The sequence below is a fragment of the Camelus ferus genome, chromosome 5 (genome assembly GCF_009834535.1).
Source record: "Camelus ferus isolate YT-003-E chromosome 5, BCGSAC_Cfer_1.0, whole genome shotgun sequence".
Classification (NCBI taxonomy): domain Eukaryota; kingdom Metazoa; phylum Chordata; class Mammalia; order Artiodactyla; family Camelidae; genus Camelus; species Camelus ferus.
In genome coordinates, this window is record NC_045700.1 from 94,754,054 (window position 1) to 94,776,569 (window position 22,516).

General features: G+C 52.0%; 1 protein-coding gene and 1 long non-coding RNA gene across 43 annotated transcripts in view; one reads left to right on the forward strand and one right to left on the reverse strand.

The window, feature by feature from the left end:
- Positions 1 to 2,586: 2,586 nt before the first annotated feature.
- Positions 2,587 to 4,229, reverse strand: LOC116663888. The gene is made up of 3 exons (XR_004320251.1): positions 4,015 to 4,229; positions 3,661 to 3,786; positions 2,587 to 2,948 (listed from the first exon to the last, which is right to left on the reverse strand). It is a non-coding gene; the product is annotated as an uncharacterized LOC116663888 (long non-coding RNA).
- Positions 4,230 to 4,754: 525 nt separating this feature from the next.
- Positions 4,755 to 22,516, forward strand: part of LRRFIP1 (LRR binding FLII interacting protein 1) — a 142,898-nt gene continuing 125,136 nt past the window's right edge. For 22 of the 42 annotated variants that reach the window (XM_032480589.1, XM_032480595.1, XM_032480599.1 and 19 more), the window contains exon 1: positions 4,760 to 4,923. In XM_032480589.1, the coding sequence (XP_032336480.1) occupies positions 4,828 to 4,923 (96 nt within the window). In that variant the 5' untranslated portion in view covers positions 4,760 to 4,827. Of the gene's footprint in view, positions 4,924 to 22,516 lie in introns of all 42 variants that reach the window. The other 20 variants (XM_032480585.1, XM_032480591.1, XM_032480590.1 and 17 more) reach the window with 7 other exon arrangements.

Here is a 22,516-nt window from a genome sequence, read left to right on the forward strand (position 1 = left end):
CTTTATATCCACCCACCCTGCAAAGGCCACCATTCTGATTTCTATCACCATAACTTAATGTTGTTTGTTCTAGAATTTCATAGAAATGGAACTGTTCACAACATACATTTTTGTGTCTGGCTTCTTTGACTCAGCATGTCTGGGGATCCCTCCCCGTTGCTGCCTGTCTTAGGGGCTGGTGAGCTCTTCTCACGGAGCAGTGCCGACACCTGTGACTGCAGCCTGCTTACCCAGTGGCCTGCTGACGGCCCCCGAGCTGTTTTCAGCTTTTGGCTACTACGCACATTCTTGCGCACCTCTCTTTGTGGGCATGTTTTCATTTCTCCTGGGTGAATACCGATGAGTTGAATGACCGGATCACAGTGGGGGTTGTTTCTAAGAAGCTCCCGAACAGCATTCCAAAGTGGCTGTACAGCTTCATGCTCCCACCAGCAACGTGTGACAGCTCCAGCTGCTCAACACGCCCTCCCACACGTGGTCTTGTCAGTCTTTCCAACTGCAGACATTCCAGCGGATGTGAAGGGCTATCTCACTGTGGCTTTACTTCATGTGTCCCTAATGATAGGGACGTTGAACACCTTTCCTGCACTTTTTGGCCATTTCTGTATCTTGCATGAAGCGTCTCTTCAAGTCTTCAAATCTCTTTTTTTAAATGACTTGCTTATCTGTTTCTTGTTGATTTGCAGGAAGTCTTTCTATATTCTGGATAAAAGTGCTTGGGCACACCTGTGTGCTGTGGATGCTTTTCTCCCAGTCCGTGACTTGTGTTGACATTTTTGTAATGAAGTTTTTAAATAAGCAGAAATGTTTAATCATGAGGATATCCAATTTATCAATTTCATATTTGATGATCAGTGCTTTTTATATACTGTCCAAGAAGTGATTGCCTACCCTCAAGGTTTCAAAAACATTCTACATTTTCTTTTAGACATTTTGTAATTTTAGCTTTTAAGTTTAGGTCCGAAATCTTTCGTGATTGAATTATTGCGTGAGGTCTTAGTTGAGGGTCAAACTTTAATTTCTCTGTATGTGTACAGTTGTTCCAGCCCCACTTACTAAAAAAAAAAAGATTTTCCTTTCTCCATTGAATTATCTTGGCGCCTTTGTTAAAATCAAGTGACCACTGTGGTAGCCTGAATCCCTGGAATCTGGTAGGGTTTTTTCCTTTCATATCTTTTCTTCTCTGTCCTTCAGTTTGGGTAATTTTATTGACCATTCCTCACATTCATTCATCCTTTCTTCTGCATTATTCATTCTATTGCTAATACTAGTCAATGATTTTTTTAATTGGCAAACATTGTATTTTTCAGTTCTACAATTTCCACTTGGTTCATTTTTAGAGTCCCCAGATCTTTCCTTAAATTCTCTACCTCTTCATCCGTTATATCTATCTTTCTCATAGTTATTTGATACCACTCCTCTGTTAATTTCCACATCTGGGTCATTTGTGAATCTTTTCCAATTATTTTTTCTTAACTACGAGCCTCACTTTCTTGATTCTTCTTGTGTCTAGTAGTTCTTTATTGTACACTGGGCATAGAGGACAATACATTTCAGAGTTGCTGGATTCTGTTCACTCCTTTTGAAGAGTGCTGAATTTGGTTCCAGCAGGGAGTTAAGTCACCTTGATTTGCACAGCACCTGATCTTGCAGAGGCCTAGGCTTTGTCACAGAGTGTGCATTTTGCTTTTTCTGTCACAGCCCTAAATCTTCTAATGTCACCTTGCTATTAAGGCTTAGCCCTTCTGGGGATTCAGTAAGAGGCTCCAGGTGTTTGCCAAGCCCTCTAACTTGACAGGACTTGAACTCCTAACTTCATCTTCTCAGCACTGGGCAGCTGCTGAAATCTCTTCTCAACTTTTCCAGGCTTCCAGCTTCCGTGTGGGTTTCTTGGAATATCCCCCCACACGTGCACAGCTCAGTACTCAGCCGTGGGCTCTGCATAAGTTGGTATGCAGACCTTGGGGTTCAACCCTCTATTCATCCCCCTCTTCTGGGATCCCCTCACTGAATTTCCAGCTGTACTTGTAGCCCCCGCCCCTAACATCCATCCCCAGCCCAGTAACTCTGGAGTTTTATCCCACTGCACCTCGAAGCCTGGGGGATTTCCTCTGGGGAAGCAGATGTCACCTCTTTTACTTCCCTGAACTCAAAGGTTGTATCCAGTCTCTACCTCATTCTGATCACCCCTCAGTGCCTGTGAGATGATTGGCGATGAGTGTTATTACCATCATAACTTCACCTTCGCTGAGTGCTATCGAGCAGCAGGAAATTGGCACAGATGAGGTGCTTTTGCCAGAGGATGCCACACTTGGGATAATTACCTGCCATGCTTGTCTCTGGGGAGAAAAGCTGAGGGTGGCTGTCCTCTTGCTCACAGAGCCAGCTCCTTAGAACAACCCCTTCCAGCAGCTCTCAGATGCTCTCTCAAGATAGCGTTCCTAAGACCCCAAACCGAGATTGCCTTTTAATCCCCCAGAGAGCCTTGTTCAGGGTCATGGGCCCATGGGTGTTTAGAAGATGCTTGCGGGTTGACTGAATAAAGAGCTTTTTCACACGGTGCTTTGTAAAATAGGACATGAAGACCAATTCTCTTTTTACTTGTGCAAAAGGAATGCCACAAATACTAATTGCCTAGCAGCGGAGTCGGTTTTCTCCCAGCAAAGGAGAACAGCGAGGAAAGTGGGCGCAGTCTCCGGGAGCTGGGAAGACTTCTCCCAGAAAGGAGACGTTGGCGCTCAGACGCGGCTTTGGATGAGCAGTTCCGGGAACCTCAAGTCAGTCCCGAGAGAACAGCGACCACGTCAGTGTCCTGTACGATGATGCCCCAGCCTCTAGCACAGCAGGTGTGGGTGAGTGAGTGGGTGAAGCCCTGGGAACCAGCCGGAGCAGAGGCAGAGTCATCACCAAGTTTCATGGGCAAGGGGAGCAGGGAGCCTCTAGCAAGGCTGAGGGCAGAGCAAGAGATGGTTCTCCAATCACGACTGTGTCACTCAAGGGGTATGGGGTCCCAAGTGGTGGAATGTGGTGTAGGATTCAATCAACAGGTATTCCCTCAGTCCCTCCCATGTGTTGGGCATATGCAAGCTCCAGAAATGCAGCAATGAAGGTCACAGCCCTAATACCTAATTTTCTTTTTATAGTTGCAACAGATTTAATGTCCAAAACTGCAAAACTCTATATATTTCCGCCCTGTTGACCCAGCCTATCTAAGTTTGTTCAGGTGTCCTGAGCAATGGCACCTAGATCTGGTCCCCACTTCTCCCTCTGTTCACTCCCCCACCATCTCCCCCACCCTGTCCAATAAACCTCCAACATCTTTCTCTGCCACTGCAGGGTCCCATCTCTGTTCCCTCCTCCATCAGCTTCCAGGTTACTTCCTGGGAACCCAAACCAACCTGGTCATGTCACTTGGTTAGAAATATACCAAAATGTTAACGGTACTTATCTCTGAGGGAAATCACAGGTGACTTCAGTGTGGCCCCGTCCCCCCGTTCTTCCCCAGGCACACTAAGAGCTCCCCATCCCCCCAGTATACCAGTGACTTCTGGACCCCATGCTCTCGCCAGAGCTTTTGTTCCTCCCTAATTCAATACTGACAGCGAGCAGTCACTATGGTCACTACCCTGGACAAAGAGGCAATGGCTTTGTAAACCTTACCTGATGCTCCAATTTATCTTTAAATCCACCTTTAGAGTGTGGAAGATAAAGCTCCGGGAAATTTCATTTCTTTTTCAACATCTACTTATTGATGAGCAGCTGATGTGTCCAATCTTTTCCTAGAAGCTGGGGACACAGGAGAGAAGTGGCAGGTCCCAGAGGACACCCACGTGAAAAAGGAAAAGGCTACATCCACACTCGACGGTTATGAACGTGCAGTAAGGCCGGGGGCTGGCGAGACCGCACAGCCTGGGAGCCGCGAGCCGGGTCTGAGCGCCCCGGCCTGACCCCATCTGTGACTGCCGGACCCCCCTCACCTGGGACACCAGGTCTAAACCATGCCCCTGCACTTACCCCTGGGCGCAAACCTCTCTCCACACCCCAGCCCCTGCGAGCCTTCCAGCGCCTCCGCGGATCTCAGGGCTCCACCGGTACCGCAGCCCTAGAGCGGGTCAGCCCACAATTACCAGCGGGGGTCTACCGTCCAGTGTCCCAGAACCCCCGCGCTCCAGGCAACTCGGGCCCAGGCCTTCCGCCTCTGAAACCTCCTCTGTCGCTTGCCCCACGCCCCCGTCACCCCCTCTCCTGCGCCCACGCGCCCCTGACCTTCAGCCATCCCAATCTCCTGCAGTTTCCACGCTCACTGTTCCTGGCGTCCCTGCACCCTACCCGCATCCTTAGCCCTTGGCGTCCCCGCGCGCGTCACCAGCATCCTGGTCCCCGTGTCCCCGCCCCTCCGGCGTGACCTCGGCCCCCAGGCCCTGTTCCTACCCGAGCTCCCAGTCCCCTAGCCCCGTGCGTCCCCCGCGCCCCCGACCCCCCGCCATCGCAAACCTCCCGCCATCCCCGTGCTCACGGTCCCCAGGCGCCCCCGCCGTGTCCCTGGCCCCCGGAGCCCCAGGGCACCCGGCTCCAGGGTCCCTCCCTCCGCTGTGTCCCCGCGCCCCTGCGGCCCCCGGCGCCCCGTCCCCATGTTCCTCCCTCCGGCGCCCCCAGCCCCTGCCCCCCGCGTCTTCGACCCCGTCCCCCGCGTCCCCGCGTCCCCGCGTCCCCGGCCCGCGCCCGCTGACGCCATGACGCCGCGGCGGAGGGAGGGGCGGGGCCGGGCCGAGGGGGGCGCGAGCGGCGGGAGCGACGGTCCCGCGGCAGCAGCGGGCGGCGCGGCCGATGGACATGGGCACCCAGGGCTCGGGGCGCAAACGGCTCCCCAACCGGGAGCGGCTGACGGCGGAGGACGACGCGCTGAACCAGATCGCGCGTGAGGTGAGCGGCGGCGCCGGGCGCGGGCGCGGGCGCGGGGCGCGGGGGCGCCGCCGCAGCTGTCGGGCGGCGGTCCGCCCGCCGTCCGTCTGTCCGTCCGCCCGCCCTCCCGCCGGCGCGGCGGGCGGGGCGCGGGCCGGGGCGTGGGCCCCCGCAGGGACCTCGGTGGGCCGGGCGCCCGTCCTCCGCGCGGGGGACAGGCCGGCGACACTGACCCTCCCCCCACGCCCCCGGCTCCTTTTGGCCGCTGCCCCCTCCGCGAGTGGGGCTGGGGCGCCGCCCCTGCGCGAGGTGGCCCCGGGGTCCGCCGGGTAGGGGGTAAGCGCCCCGCTTTGTGGGGGGATGTAGGCCCGACCCCGGAGGCCCGAGGACAGTCCCCGGAGGCCACATGGCCCTGGCGAAATGACCCGGCCCGTGTCGGTGACCATTTGTGGTCTCGACTGTCACACGGGGAGCGGCTTGGGCACAAACCCTGGGTCCCTGTGAGTCTCGTTCTGGACCAAGTCTGAAAACGGATCCAGGCACGCTAAGAGGCTTTTCATCAAAGTTTTCTGGGCAGAGTTAATTATAACGGTTGGTGATGAACTCAAAGTGTGGCAAATTAAAGGAGTTCCACGCGCATATCTGCAAAGCGCCTTTTTCTCCTGTGAGGATTCAACCTTCAGGCTAAACAAACCGGTGATGTCAGGAAGGCTGCCCAGCAGGCTTGTAGCAGCAGCTTCCCTGGGAGGGGGCGATTTGTTGGGCCCGCAGTGGACAAAGCTGATTTCTCAGTTTACCCTTGTGTATCTTTTGAATTGTGCACGCAAGGTGCTCGCTACAGAGAACGTACATGCAGACGCTGTGTGAACCTCCTCATACTCTCTCTTCCAAACGTTGGCGAGTGATGGTCGGTTAGTCTGCATATCGTTACCGTCACTTGAAAACCTTCCCGCGATGTCGGCTGCGGTGTCTGGTTGCGCCAGGCGGCTATTTATGGAGGTCTGCTCTGTAGCCGGTTCTTAGGTGATTTTGCTTTTACGGACACACGGCTGTAGATCAGTGTGCGTTAAATGTTGAATAGAATAAAGACTTCTGTTTTTGTGGGGGAAGTAAAAGGGCTGCCCAGGAGAACTCCTACTCATCCCTTAAAGCCCGCTATGGATTTGTGTCCTCTGTGAGGCCTCCCACAGCACCCGGACAGAAGTCTCCCTGCCTCCACTCTACGGTGGGCTCTTGGCCTCAGCATTGTGTGTTCACCAGTCTGTCCCTGCTGTAGAAGGTGACAGTCACCAGGCAGGCAGTGTCTTACTTTTGTATCCCCGGAGCTCAGCACGGAGCCAGGCACGTAGTAGGTGGTCCTAAGTCTCTGTTGAATTAATTAATAAACAAGAGTCCAAGGCCCTTAGAGCACATTGGCTGAATATAGACATTAGCTAAATGTATTAGTTTGAATATAAACCCCATTCCTGTTAAGCACTCAGTTTATATATGTATTTAACCATGAAAACAAACAAGTGTTCTCCGGGAGGCCTGAGGTGACATGATCCGTGGGCTGTGTTTTCCGGCAGTGGTTATGGGTAAGGGCAGGAGCGAGAGCTCACAGAGTCCACCTTGTATCTGCTGGTTTTTACAAAAATAGACTGAAAGGCTAGGGTTTGGCGTCCACCTGGGTGGCAGCCTTGAGGTCCTGAATAACTGGGAACCCACAGTCCTGCCTCCCAGCCAGGGGGACACAGTTGGTGGTGACACATTCAGACTTGAGTTTCAGATCTGGGCTTGAAACCCCACAAAATTCCTTGCAGGCTGTGCGATCCTAGGGAAGTGAGTTACTCAACCTTCTCTCAGCGTCCGTTTTCTCATCTCTGACATGGGACAAAGAAATCCCACGTGGCTGTCAGGATTAAGGAAAGTGAGTAGCGTCCGAAAAGTGAGTAACCAGCTAAATGTGAGGGTGCCTCACCCACACACCCTCCCAGTAAATCCCAGTAAATCCCACCACAGGTTTAGCTGTTACAAGTGCTGAATGGCATGTATCTATAGTGGTGGAAGGAGCTGGTGCAACATTTTATGTTTTACTACAAATTGAATTCTGTTTCCCAAATGTGAAAATTAGAATCATTACTAAATGGCAGATATCTATTCACTATGGAGTTCTTGATTTCTCATAAGAATGAACAGCATTGTCTTAAGGTCAGTGACTTGGTCTTTGCTCACTGACTCAGCAGATATGTGTGCTGCTCTCCACAGCCCTGTCCTGGGGAGCCTGGGATATAGGGGTGAGCCTGAAAAGGATCCGCCCGCAAGGAGTTGGGGTCTGACTTGTAGATCAGTAATAGAAGACAGGCAGAGATCTGAGATGAAATGGGTATGGATATTGTGCCCTGAAGTTTTGGAAATGAGAGTTACAATTTATTGATGGGACTAAGAGCGGCAATCAGAGGCGGCCCCCTCGAGGAGGGGGCATTTTGAGCTATTCTTAAAGTGACCCAAACCCTGACCTGGACTGGCCTCCACAAGGGGAAACATGTTGGCTGGAGGATGGCTGCCTGGCCAGCCCCACCTGTGTGGCTGCCCCTTCTCTCCGTGGCGCCTCTGCAGCTGGCTCTGCTGGGCCGTCCACTGCCTGCCTGGTGACTGTCACCTTCTACAGCAGGGACAGGCCGGTGAACACATAATGCTGAGGCCGAGAGACTACCCCAGTCTCTTCTGGTGGCCCTGCCCTGACAGCCAGAGGCGTCTTCCCTAACAAACCTCTACACGTCTCCCTGGCCATTCTGGAACCAAGATCTGTGACCAAGACAGTGGACTCAGCAGTATGGGGGCGTTTACCCTGTGACCAGTCAGGCCCGTCCTGGAAATGAGGGGAGCAGGCCGCCCTTGATGAACTTGGGGAGGTGTGTGGGCCTGAATGAAAACCAGGGAGCCCCAGGAAAGTGGCAGGGGGTAGGTGGGCTGGGTCAGGCAGCCGGGAGTGTGCACTCTAGGGGGTGAGCGGAGGCGGTGGAGGGCGCGGAGCGCAGGGCGGCAGAGGCAGAGCTGCGCCGATGTTTCTGCAGTGACTTTACCGGTTCACTCCAGGGAGCTTAATAGTACGTGGAGTTGGAACTTTAAAACCCTGCAGATGTGTTAGCTCAAGTAGCTGGCTTCTCCCTGACTTGTCTGAGGGGGAGTCCAGGCAAGATGTCGTCAGGAGCAAGGTCCGGTAAGCACTCTGAGGAGCTCCGTGCACTGCAGGCAGGAGGAGTGCCGCTCGCATCAGGGAAGAGGTGTTCGAGAGCAGGTGTCTTTTTCTCTCCTACTGTGTTTAACATTCTGCTCACAACATTTGGTGGCACCCCAAACCCTTCAGCACTCTGCCGCTGAAGTGATAGCGCCCTCACAACACCCGAGGCAATCCAGAGTGTTCCTGGGGGCGGGGGGGGGGGCGCTTTCCAACGCAAAGGAAGTCAGTGCGCAGCTGCAGCAGATGTCAGGCCAGCAGCCGAGCATCCCGCTGCGGCCCTGAACGCTGGTGGGACTCCCCTCCTCACTCACAGAACGTGTCCTCTGCTGTGACTGGTTCCCACAGCCTCCTCTCCTAGGTGGTCCCACGGGGACTCCATCCTCTGGGCACATGACCCCCTGGGGGTGCTCATGGTGCCTCTCAGATCCTCCCTATTGGTGGGTGTGGACCCCTGGCCTGTGAGTGCCGGCTGTTCTGGGCTTCTGGTCACCCTTTCACTGGAGAAGTGCCCATGTGTGTGGGGGGGTAAGACTTCCTACCCTGGGGGGCAGCCTGCAGGGATGTGAGAACACAAGAAGCCCCACCCCCACCCTGCGTGCCTGATGTCAGAACCAGCTCTGTGACGCAGTCCATGCTCCAGAGCTCCCCGTGGAAGAGGGCAGAGGGCGGACTCCACTGAGGCCACCTCCTCCCCTGCCCCTCCAGCCCCCTGCACTCCCCTCTGCTGGCAGCACTCCCTGGATACATCACTTACATCCAGATCCTTGCCTCAGGCTCTGCTTCTGGGGACCCCGGCTCAGGACAACCTCCATTCCTCATTCTGGATGGTCCCATAAAGAAAGGTCATAATCCTAAAACCTCCTTTCATTTGCTGCGCTCCCCCTCCCCCATCCTTCCCAAATTGTCCTCGTAGGTCAACCTGTCTTGAGGGACCCTGACTTCTTTTCTCCTCAAGGGACAAGGCCATTAGCCGGCCAGTCTGGGGTTGGGTGCACCAGCCTTTTGGCGGAACAACCTGGAAGTCCGGTTCAGCATGGACCCCCACTTTTCCTTTCTCTGCTGTCAGCAGGTCTGGCTCCTCAGGTCATGCGGTTCAGGAGTGAACCCAGCTGGCCTGACACACACGCCTGGTACCCAGAATTCACCCACTGCCCTCAGGTGGCATGACCCAGGGGCAAGCATTGACATCACCGCCCGGTTGCTACAGCATCCCAGCATCCCTTAGTTTGAACCATCACCCTCTGGCCTTTTTTCCCCATGAATTTGCTTTGCTGAGGCTGGCCAGTGGATTAAAACCTATCGGACACTTATTGGCTGGTGTCATCCAGTGGGGGCAGTGGTTTGTGACCTGGGGCAGTGTCCAGGCCCCTCTGCCCAGGGTGGGACGAGGTGAGGGGTGTTCAGCGCCCAGCACCGCACAGACTGTTCAGCTAGAAGAGCTTCCCTGACCCGAATTCTAACCACTGCAGACTAACTCCGGGCCCTTCCCCAGCTGATCTTCCTGAGACAGACACACACGTGGGGGTGTAGCAATAATGAGCATTAGGAGTGCTAAAAGAGGTGTTCCAAGCGGATTTTTATCACAGTCTGAGCTGTCAGGGGAATTACCAGCCCTGTGCCTGTGACCTTGGGCTGTTTTCATGATCCCCGACAAGATGGTTCTGGTTGGAAATGGAGTCAGAAACTCAAGGGTGGACAGTCCCACTGGTCTCCAGTGGCTGGTGGGCCCCACCCCGCAGCTATTCCTGTCAGAGAGCCAGCTGCCTCCCTCTCCTTTTTCTGGATGAATCTTTAATGACTCATTGGTTGAGCAGTTGGGGCTGTGAGTGTATGTGGATGACCTGGAGAGTTTGCAGGTAGAATGAAAATCAAGGGACCTGGATTCTCGTTGAACCTGTCACCCGTGAGCCTTGCCAGGGCGCCGGAGAGGGGAGGAGGGAGATGGGAACTGAGGTTGCTTTTCAGCCTAAGGTGCACCAGGTACTCCCAGAAGCTTCACTCCCAGAATTATGCTGTATCCCACCAGAAGAGTTTAGAGTGTCTCTATATGACGTAGAGAAACAGGCTCTGGAGATGCTCAATGACTTGTCTAAAGTCGTCTAGTAACTAAGAGGTGCCAGGGCTTCACGCAGGCTTTTTCCAGGGTCAGAGTCTTGGCTCCACCCAAGGCCCTATTCCAGGCAGTGCCCTGAAGTCAAGCTGACTTGCTTCCCATCTCAGGGACGATCGTCCCCAACTGACCTCTGAGCCACCAGGTATAGCATTTCATGAGAGAGGCCCATATTCTTCCCTGCCTTACTAGGTCTCTCCTCTTCTTTTTTCATCCTTTCATCTTTAAAAATTAATTTTTTTAAATTAAAGTAGCACATGTGTTTACCCTTGTCCCGTATTCTGAGGCCATTCTCCACAAAGCAGCTGGGGGGTCCTTTTCAAATATGTGAGATCATGTCACAGTGATTTCTCAAATCACTAAGAGCCAAGCGCTAATGGCCTTATAAGACTCTAAATGGTCTGGTAATTATCTCTGTGTTTATCAGTAGTATGCGTATGTACTACTTTTTGATTTTTCAATTTAGATACCATCTCCTGGCTTCGTGACTGGGAGGATGAGGTCTTGGGATCTGTGCTTCTAGCTCAGGCCCTCTCTCCCCCTTTCTTTCTCCTCATCATCACACCGTAGTTACATTGTAGTTTTAGGTTACATATAGGGTCCCTGGGACAACAACAGACTAGTTAGGAGTATGGGGGCCAGAAACAGGTTTCCTGGGTTCAGTTCCTGGTTCTGCCGCTTACTCCATGACCGAGGGCAAGTTACCTAACCACTTTGTGCCTGAGTTCCCTCGTAGGTAAGATGGGAAAGTTTTAAGAGTGTACCTCTCACAGGGTGATTGTGAGGGTAAATGAGATATTTCATGAAAAGACCTCAGAATGACGGCTGACACTTGGCGCACGCTCAGGAAACGCTAGTGGCGATGATGATGACGTAACATAACAGGGTTTACTGCAGAGCCAAGTAGTACACTGTAACATTTTTCCTTGAACAACTTTCTGCTTTTTCTGGAGTTCATTATTTCTTTTTATTCTTTCCCAATTGCTCATCTCTCTGCATACCTATTATACCCAATTTCTCATAAACTTTTCAATAGATCTCCTCACAATATTGTTTTCTATATGATTAGACAAATCAGACAATATGTCAACTCCGTTTTATCCCCTCCTGGGAATCTACCTCCTGGAGACTTCAGGTCTGCTCTGAGTGCCCTCAGGATTCACTTCAGCTGTCTCTCCCTTTGCCACCATTCTGAGAATTCCTTCTGCCACTTCTTTGTTGTTGTTGGATCCGTATATGCTGGATTCTGTGTTGTCCTCTTTTGTGCATTATAATCTCATTTTGCTGGAATACATCCTTGAGTAGCTTTCTGAGAGAGAACACATTTTCTAAATTCTCGCGTGGTAGAAAATGTCTTTATTCCACCCTAATACTTGATTGACAGTTTGGCTGAGTATAAAGTTCTAGGTTAAAAGTAGTTTTCCAAAGAATGACAAAGATTTCTATGTATTCTTTGAAATGATTTCCAGCATGTATTGTTAACTAAAAAAAGCAATGTGCAGAAAATGGAAATAGCATGCTGTGCCTCATGAGAGTAAGGCTGTAATTTGCTTGCATTTGCTTAAAGAAACACTGGCAGAAAGCATAGTAAATGTGGAGATGTAAGTAGAGGCAGACTTGTCAAGTGTAACTTTTTATACTCTTTTGATATTGAAACCATGTGATTGTATTACCTATTTAATAAAATAAAATGATAAATATCAAAAAGTATCGTTAACAAACTGTTTTCTACCCCAGTTCTGAAGGCCCTTTTCCCCCTTGTATTCTAGCTTCCAGGATGGCTTTGAGAAATTTGATGCCTTGTATATTTTCAGTTTCTTGTGTAATATCTGTTTCAACTCTCTAGAAGCTTTTTGGAGCTTCTCTTGAACCTCAGGGTTCTAGATTTTATTTTTCCATTTATTAAGCATTGACTGGGTTCATTGAATCTGGAAATTTGTATCCTGAAATTCTGGGAAATGTTCTGAAAATGTCCCCTCCTCAGCACGTTCTCTGCTCTCGTTTAAAGGAACTCCTGCCATTGGGAATAACTTCCTTTTCACTCCCATTTTCTAGCTTTTTGTCTTTTGGTGATACTTTATGGGTGATTACTCAACTTTACCTTCCACTCCTTCTGCTAAACGATTCTGTATTTAGTTTCTAAGTTTTTTTGGTTCTTTGTTCCTTTTTTATAGCATCCTTTTTTAATTCACTAATGCAGTACCTTTTCTTACCATTTTGAGGATATTCATTTTGGTTTTTTGGGTTTTCTGAAAATTTCTTTTGTTCCCTGCATTATGGTCTGTTTGTTTGTTTGTTTGTTGTCCTTTATGTGCTTTATCCTCTGTCTTTATCTTGGAGTCTTTCCCAGATGTGTGGTGATCCTTGGCTATTTGAACAGATACGAGAATGAGGCACTGAAAAACTGTGAGAACAATTTGATCAAAGGCCAGGAGGGGAAATGCCACAAGATGTGACCAGGACACCACCTGAGGTGCAGTGGGCTGGCTGAAGTGCTGGCACCAGACATTCAGTAGTTCCTCAGGGCACAGGTACACAGCCTGGATTTGAATCCAGGTCCCCTGGTCTTCAAGGCCAGTGCCCTTGACCACAGGGACAGTGATGGGAGGAAATCCTGTTTCATGCTAACAAGCCAAACTCTCTAATTTGGTAGCTAGAGACAGAGTTTTGTTTTTAATTAAGGGGGTGGTAAGGACTGAGAAGAAAGTTGAAAAATAATCTGAGACTTAATGCCAGGGAAGACATAATGTCCATACCACCCAGACAGGGGAACCAGTCATTACAGTGTTCTCTTACTGAGAGTGGAGTAAATATCAAATTAAGTGAGCAAACAAAGAGAGTTATTTAAAAAAAATTAGATTTTCTTAGCTTCAGATATCAAGGATAATTCACTTATTTGTTTGGAAAATTCTCTAAGATTTGAGATATACTTTCCATAAAACAAGTACAAAATACCTGGAGAGTTTAGGTAGGCAGAATGTGATATGGTCTTGGCAGTGGGTAAACTCTTGGATCAGCAAGTATGTAAGAGCCAGGACAGTTCAGGCCTCCACTGGTGTATAGTATTGCAATGTTTCCACCCACTTCTTGGCCTGGGGGAGTAAATGAAAAATCACATAGTGGTCATGATAATATCGAAACATAAAGAAACCAGGAGATCTAAAGTTGTTCATTGTGCTTTTAACTTCCCTCATATATGTTTATCCATTTTTCCACTCTTATCCTCAATTTCTTTTTATTTTTCACCTTCTTTTGTGACGTCCCTTAGGCACACGGGAAGATGTGGAATTTTCTCAGTTGACACTCAGAGAGATGGAATTTCCATGTTGATTGAACAACGAACGTGACTCCATTCTGGCTGCCCTGAGATGTTGCTTTAAATCACCCCAGATATATTTTTAAATCGTGCAGAGCGGTGCCAGCCAGTAGGACTTCCTTCAGTGATGGAGATGCTCTGTCTCTGCCGTGTGTCACGGTAGCCACTAGCCGTGTGTAGCTAGTGAGCACTTAAAATGTGGCTAGTGCAGCTGAAGAAATGCCTTTTACATTTTATTTCATTTTAATTCATCTAGATTTAAATAGCCACCTATGGTTCTAGAGCAATGACTTATTCTTGGTTGAAATATGAGGTCGTAGAGGTGTGTCCTATAATGCAGAAGTCATTGAGTCTCAGGATGGAAGGGGAGTGCGATGGGGCTGCGGGTGGACAGGACTGGCATCCTGCAGGACAGAAGTGAGTCCAACAGAGGAGGTACATGCGGGGCAGTGGGAGGAGCACAGTCAGCCTTTTAAAGCTGTGTCCATAGGCACTTTAGTGGGCTGAGTCTCCATTCCTTTGTCGGTGACAGAGGAATAATATTACCCCTGTGGTTGGAGTACTGAGTGGTGCCCAGGGAAATGCAGAGCGTGCTGCTGGCTACCTGGTGGGGGCCAACTGAAGAGTGATGGTTTTCTCCCCCCGGTGGCTGTATCCATCTCTACAAAGGGGCAGCGGTACTGCTGGACTGGCAGGGCTGTGCCCCCGGAATCACTGGTCCAGCAGCAAAGGTGAAACCCTCCCTTGTAAGATGAGGGCTGGAATGGGGGTGGGGTAGGGGTGGGGTGAGGGGAGAGAGAGTGGTGCATAGGAAAGATGTGAGAAAGATACAGGAAAGACAATCTCCTGCACATCATGGGGGGATACAGACGGCCCTTGGGACTGGTTCATTGAGCTCAGAGTAAAAGCACTGATGGTTGCTGCTTTAAATGCACTAAATTTATAAATATATTTTAGTGTCAGAACCCCGTGGACTTTAGTTTAGAGCTTGCATACAATTCTTTGGCACTGAGACAGAAAGGACCTTCGGTATTCAGTTGTGTTTTTGCTCCTTGACCCTGAATTTCAGAACAAGTAGAAAGATGCCATCAGATTGTTTGAGCTTCTTGGTTGTCAGGCAGCCAAACCTTGGTGTCGTGCCTCTGGTTAACTTCCTGGAGATAACGGGCCACTTCGCCCAGGCTGCGTCCTGCACTGTTTATCTTTGGGCTTATCTGACCTCTCAAAAGCTACTGAACTAACTGCCTATTTTTAACTGGTGCCTGGAGCCTGCTCCGGAATGAAGTGGCCACATGAGCTGCCACACGGTTTTCCAAACCTTCACTCCAGTTTCTCGGGTTTTTCCTCTTCCTTTTATGGGGTTACTCAGCCTCGGGGTCACTGACTTTGGGCGGGATAATTCTCTGATGCAGGGTGCTGTCCTGTGCACAGTAGGATGTGTTAACGGCAGCCCTGGCAGCCAGCCGGGAGTGGCAATCACAGATGCCCCAGGGGGCAAAACGGCCCCAGGGAGCACTGTTCCCTGGCTCCACTGGGTCTGGACCTTAGCTCTGAACCTGGCGCCTGGTCTACAGAAACCTGGGTCCTTTCCTCTCAGCTCCTGGTGGTGATGTGGCTGTTCTCAGTGGACAGAAAGTGCAAGTGGCCAAACCACGTTCTCCTTGGAGCTTCCCCATTTAAACCTGGAAGGGAGTGGGGGGATGGGGCCGCGAACTCAGGGAAGCTTTGGTGGAGCAGCTTTAGGAGGAGCTGTGCAGACTCGGGAAATTCGATTGCGCTTTGCTGTGTTCCAGAAGGTGCTTGAGGTGATGGCGGGGTGGGAGGGGCGTGGGTTAAAGAGAAGGGAATGGAAGGGCCCTTGAACTGCAGGTTCAACAGTGACCTCTGGCTGCCTCTGTGGAAGACAGCTTGGCATGAAGGTGGGGGCTGGTGAGAAGTGGTCTTGTGTGTGACATCCCACAGGGCCGAGTGGCTCCTTTCTGCCCGCCAGAGATGCCTTTTCCCCACTTTTCTTGGGTGTGTTTGAGGGCACCCAGGTCAGCGTCAGGCCCAGTTCCGCTGGAGCCCCAGAGCGGGGGCGCCGGCCACCAGACTGCGCTGGTGCTGTGTTGCCTTTGTCTCCAGGGGAGGCCCCAGGCCCCCTGCTCAGATGTGCTCCTGGGATAGCGGGGCCGCCATGGCATTCATGTGGTCACTGCTGCGAGCGCTGCCGGGAGCCGGCTCTGCCAAGGGGTTAGGGGACTGGAGGGTTGACCTTCTGAGCCAGCTGGGGTCAAGTCCCCACAGCCTACAGGCTCTGCCTAGTGCTGGCCGACTTCACTCTGGAGATTCAGCAAGAGACTGAGGAGGGAGAGGCGCTGCCTGGACACAGCTAAGCACATCCACCTGTGACCCTGCCACCCTGTATCCCTGAGAGTGGCACTTAGGGGCATCCACCACCTGGGAGAAGCATCAGGCCAGGAAGTGGCCAGGCCTGGGGTGATGCTTCTGGTCGACTTGAAAACCCCCACAGGACAAGGACAGAGCACCCTGGCTGGCCAAGGAAGGAACCCAAGCTGCTGCTTTATTCTTTAAGAGCCAGACGATCTCTGTGGCCAGCCGTGACCCTAGCACACCTGCCTGCATCGTCTGCTCACCCAAAATCCCAGCTGTGCTGCGGGAGGAGGAAGAGGGAAGACCCCCCCCCAACTTCAGCCTCACTGATGGGGGTGGTGCTGGCAGCTCATGAATCCTCCAGACCCCTCAGGGAGGCCCCCCAGATCAGAAAGGGGCTAGATGTTGAGCAGCACGAAGACCAGTGACCAGCACGCTTCCTTAGAGTTAAAATTGTCCCCGTATCGCCCCAAAGGCACATTGCTTTTGTCATTCATGGCTGAACTGCTTAAAAGAGATGCCCTCACCAGGGCCCTGGGAGGACCCCCGCCGGGGGCCACGGTCTTTGCTGCACAAGCTCGGCAGAACACGTGCCTTTCCTGCAGCTCCTTCTTTAGAAAGTTGTGCGCAGCTGCTCTCCCGGTGCTTCCAGTTTCCAGGGACAGAGCATGACCGTCCACCGTCCCAGCGGCTCCCCCTCCCTCGCGCCTTCCCGGCTGCTCTTCCCGCTCCGATTCCCTTGGCCCCGCAGGCCTGTGAGTCACCCCCGGGCCGCAGGGATGAGACAGGAAGTGACTATTAACCGCATTCCTGTTTTGTGCCTGTCGTCTTCCTGTCCGAGGGTCAGATCTCTGGCTTCGTTTTTATGCACCGTCTGCGAGGGAGATGCATACGCGTGACAGCCCTCTTGTTATTTAAAATTCAGCTTTAGGGTTCCTTTAGGTTTAACACGTCTTTTATATTAAATGTTTCTTCTGTGAACAGTGTCGCAATTTTCATCTATTGTTTTTTCTTTCCTAAACATTTTTTCCAGCTTTCCCTACATGGGATGGAGCAGGTAATAAACGATCCTGAGTACAGGGTCTCGTGGGGGCTGCCTTGCAGCTTAGCGCTGCCTCTGCACGTGCCCATCGCTTGCTTTCTCAGTACCATGTGATATAAAAAAATGAAACAGGTGAGAGAGCACAACATTTAACTTAGACCATTTATAGTAGAGTTATAATCAATCCTGTTTATACTGATTTGTATTCAATTTTTTAAATCAAAATCCCAATTTATTTATAGGTTTTCTTTCTTCTTTTTTTTTAAATCTAAGTATAGTCAGTTACAGTGTGCTAATTTCTGGTGTACAGCATCATGTCCCAGTCATGCATATATACACACAAACTTTTTTCATGTTCTTTTTCGTTAAAGGTTATTACAAGATACTGACTATAGTTCCCTGTGCTGTACAGAAGAAATTTGTTTTTTTATATAGCACAGGGAGATATACACAAGATCTTGTAGCTCACAGCGAAAAAGAATGTGGCAGTGAATATATGTATGTTCATGTATAACTGAAAAATTGTGCTCTGCACTAGAAACTTATGCAACATTGTAAACTGACTATAACGCAATAAAAAATGTTTAAAAAAAGAAATTTGTTTTTTTAATCTATTTTTATACGTAGTGGTTAACCTTTGCAAATCTCAGACTCACAAATTTATCCCTTCCCACCGCCTTTCCCCTGGTAACCATAAAATTGTTTACTGCATCTGCGAGTCTGTTTCTGTTTTGTAGATAAGTTTGTATTCAGCTTTTTAAGTCTTGGATCCCGTGGGAGGAGGACACGTCTGGCCCATTAGAGGACCTCACAGCACTGTGTAGATTGGCGTCTCCCATCCTTTCTCCGGGCCTTGCCACGCTCATTGATTCGTGTCTTCAGCAGACACAGGAGCAGGCCCAGCTCTGAATCTCGGATGCGGGTCCTTCTCTGTCTTGAAGCGTCAGCTCCTCAGCTGTAGAATGAGGGCTGTGGTGGCCGAGAGGACTCGTGAGAGAGTGCTCATCAGGCCCCCCTCCAACCTCAGCTGGCTAGCTCTCCCTCCTCCCAGAGGCCGCTTCCTCTGGGAGGCCTCCCGGCCTGCCCGCCGCCCACACGCGGCCTGAGCTGTCGTCCTCCCCAGGGCCCCCAGCCCCTCCTGTCACACTTGTCTGCTGAGCTGCCGTCTGCTCTCGTTAGTTCTCTCCTCCCCATCAGACCGTGTCCTCTCCGGGGGCTGCAGCTGGTCCTGTGGCCAGTGGGCCCCTGTGCCCGGTGCCCGGGAGGCGCCGAGGAGCCGCCTGCTGGGTGAGTGCGGGTCGAAGCATAAGCAGTCATCCCAGGGCAGCTCGGTGCCGTCTGGCGTCCTCTTCACGCCATCGTCTTTGAATGCGGTGTGTTTCTTCCAAGCAGTTTCAGCTGCCTTTGTCAAAATCTACGCACGAACTAGAGGGAGTGGGCTTCACCGTTAGCTCGTCCTAAAGCCTGACAGCCTCGTCAGCTACCAGCACAGATCAGGAGACGGGGCTGTCCGTCCTCACACCGACAGTGTTGTCAGAATTCACCAGCACGAGGCCGCACCCCCGGAACCCACAGCCCGCGGCACGCTGCGCTCGCCACCGAGGCCCGGCTGTGTCACTGCCCTTGGGTCTCTCCTGGCGGGTAGGATGCTTTCAGTATGGGGGGCAGCGTGGCGGGAACCCGAGACCAGTGAGACGAAATCGCCTCCTAACTCCCACGATTAGAGACGCAGGCAGGTCTTCAGGAGACCTAAGGCAGAGCGCAGCAAGGGTCAGGGGCGGACTCGGAGTCGGAAGACCGGGGTCTGAGGCCCCGTGTGCTGGCTTGCCGACTTAGACAAGCCACGTGGCCGCTGAGCCTCGGGGCTCCCACCTGTGGCGGGGGCGGTAATTCCTGGTGGTAGGGGGAGGGTGTAGCTCAGCGGTAGAGTGCGTGCTTAGCAGGCACGAGGTCCTGGGTTCAATCCCCAGGGCCTCCTCTAAAAATAAAATAAAAATCTAAACCATCCCCCCCAAAAAAATTCCTGATGGTAAGGACCAGGTGAGGGGATCCAAAGGTGACACTTAGGACAGAAAGCTCCCGCAGGCCTCCTCACACACCCCCTCTGAAACCAGGTAGGGGGGCATTCTGGCCACACACCAGGTCTGTGCAGTGGGCACCTGCCTGCCGCCCGCCTTAAGTACGAGCTGGCCTGGGAGCCAAAGCCCAGGCTCCGGCTCCGGCTGCAGGCAGCCCGCCTGGGGAGGTGCGGGTGGGGCTGCCTGGGGACAAGTCCTGCCCAGCTTTGGTCATTTTAACTCTAAGAAGAGCGAAGGCCCACCTGCCTGCCTCCCAGAGCTCGCGTGGGGCCCAAATGGGCAAACGTGACATAACGCACCCAGGCCCCGAAGGGCCTCACACATAGAAGACGGCGGCGTTACTGTCAGGAAAGCTTACGATGACTCCCTCACACCTGGGCGTCTCAGGCCCGCTCCTGCCCTGGGAGCGGCGTGCTCACGGGCCCCGGCCGTCCAGCGTTCTCCTTCCTCTGTCTCTTCTGATGGTGATTTTGTTTTCTTCTATAATCGGAGGAGGAAGCCAGCCTGGTGTGTCCCTCAGGAGGAGACAGGAGGTAGAGGTGTGGGGGAGGTGCAGGAGCCGTGGCCCGGAAGTCGACCCCACAGGCCTTCTCTGCCCTTCGAGGCTCCTGGTCCTCAAAGTTCCATATGGTGGTGAGGAAGAAACAGACCAGAGTGACGGCCGCAGACCCCCACCAGCCCAGGCTGCTCAGGGAGGGGCCTCCCCGACCTTCTCCAGTCTCCACTGAAATCTCCCAGTGCCTCGGTTTCCTCAGTCTGGCCCTGGGTGCAGCCTGCTTAGCAAAGACAGGAAACGCATGTTGGAAGACCCCCATCTCGCACACAAGAGCACCCCCTGTTCCACGCACACCCCCTGACGGGGCGTTACGGAACTGAGGGCAGAGGAGGGCCCTGGCCTCTTCAGCCCTTGTTTGGACTTGGCAGCAAGTGGTGCTGTCGGGCTTGTTGCCCACTCCTGCGTTTCACAGAGCGACCAGGGAAGGTCTCTGGCCCCTCACGGGGTGGAATCAGGTCAGGCTGTCACCCGGACGGGTTCTAGCCCCTCAGATGGGGAAGTTCACAAGAACTTCTCTGAAAGAGTAGCTATTAAGTTACTCAGACCAACTTTGACCAAGCACGCTGGGTTGGCATTGAGGGCGGCTGATTTGACATTAGATCAGTGGTTCTCAAAATGTGGCCTCCAGACGCAGAACCCACAGCCCTCGGACCTGTTAGCAATGCTGCTTCTCCCCCTGCCCCCACCACCGAATCAGAGCCTCTGGGGGTGGTGCCCAGCCATCTCTCCAGGTGGTTCTGAGACACACCAAAGTTTGAGAAGGGCTGTCTTAGGTAAAATGATGCTATCAGTGCCCCGGATTACAGAGCTGAAGAATGACACTTGCAGTAATATTCCCCAGTGGGACAGCAGGGCCTTTTCCTGCTCAGATGCCTGAGGAGTCAATGGATTGTTTCAATAACAGATGAGAATATTATCATGACCTTCGGGCTGAGTGAGACCACTTCCCACAGGCTTCCCTCTCATCTCCCCTCCCCACAGGAGCTTAGCTGTGACCTCCAGCCCTGAAGGACGGCCTCCTGGCACACAGCAGACACTCAGTCCCTAGGGTATAATGATGAGTGAGTGAGTGAGTAAACGAATGAATGGACAAATGGATGGATGGATGAGTGATTGAATGGATGGATGGATGGACTGACAGATGGATGGGTGATTGGATGGATGGATGGGTGGATGATGGAATGAATGGATGAATGGACAGATGGATGGGTGGATGGATGGATGGATGGAATTAGCTTATTTCACAGTTTCACAGTAACATTTAAAGTTTAGATTCTTTTGAAACTAGAACAAGATTTTGAAAGATCTCTGATGGTCAGTAAGATGTAAATAAAGATTTTCTGGAAACCAGTTGCTAACAGGATCTCATTTGGCGAGGTGCCGACTTCTGAGATGTGCATTCTGATGCCACGCCACCTTGGCCAGCTTGGTGAGTGACCCTACCCCCTTTCACGTGACAGGAGCTGGAAGGAGAAACAAAGCAGGAGACGTTCAGTCGTTTCTCGTTCATGCTGACAGTCGTCCCCTCGACCCAGCTTCTCTTTCTTAGCCTTTTCCCCCCTCATGTTTCTCCGGTGACTTGTTCTGTGATGTAGGCACTTGGAAAAAATCTTTGAATGATCCTAGTGATGGGACTTGGACTTCACTGGACAGCACGTGGGCAATCATTTCCACTGCGCGTTGCCAGGGCTGTGCGCTCGCACTCCCTAAAAAGGCTCTCATTGTGTGCAGGAAAGCTCTGCTGAGGTTGGTGGCACTCTACCAGGGGCTGAAGTAACTTGGACCAGGTTTGTAGAACATTCTCCTGTGCGGTTTTCCTGTTGGGGAGCAGGGCTTGGACTGCAGGAATTTAGGTGCCTTCATAGGCCGTGCCAGGTGCCATAAATAGCTGTCTTTGCCTGACCTTAACCTCACGTGGTGCTGTGGCCTAAAGAGCCCTGTGCGCCCAGAGGAACTGAGAACATTGGGAGGACAGGGATGCTTGTCTTGTCGGGGATGGGTCAGGCATACAGATGGAAACGAAAATGACTAAAGTTGGAGATGTGCCTTGTGCACCAGAAAGCTTAGCTAGACCGATCATTAAAAGAAGGCTTAACCTGTTCAAAGCAACTTTTTTTGTTAACCGAACTCCAGACTTTATATGGATTTTCCAGTGTGGGGACTCAAGTCTTCCTTCTGTTCCGGGATCCATGTGTTTTGTCATCATGTTGCCTTCATCCCCTCAGTCTGTGATGGGTCCTTGAGCTTTCCCTGATTTACACGACCCAGCACTTCTGCAGGGTAGCAGCTGTGTATTCGGGAGAGTATTCCTCAGGTTGGATTTGCCTGATTAGACCGAGGTTATGGGTTTGGGGAAGAATGCAGAGGTGCAGTGCCCTTCCACCCACATCACATCAGAGCACCTGACGTCAACACGACTTACCCCCGATGACATCGACCCTGACTCCTGGGCTAAGGTGGGGTCCTCTGGGTTCCTCCATGGTCAAGCTACTGTTTTTCCCTTTCCCTGCTCTGTCCTCAGGAAGCGAGTCACTGAATCCAGTCCATCTCAGGGAAGGGGACTTCTGTTCCACGTCCTGGAAGGAAGACATGGAACAGAATCAGAGAATGCATGGTCCCAGGTTGAAACCATCACTGTAATTAGCAGATTTGGGGAGAGATACTTTGAAGCTGTGCAGATATCCTGAGCCACCCTAAAGTTCATTGGTGGGTAAGCCGTTCTTTTTTCAAGGGTAAATACCAGAAGTGAGGTATTTGGGGTGACCAGTGAACTTGAGAATAGGGACTGGGGAGCCGTCCTGTATGTTGTGGCTCCTGGCCCGGCCTCTCGCTGGCCCAGCCCATCCCTGTGGCCTTTTCTGCTTGTTCTCACTGTGGGGACGCTGGCCGGGTGGGTGTCTGGGTCCCACCGGCACT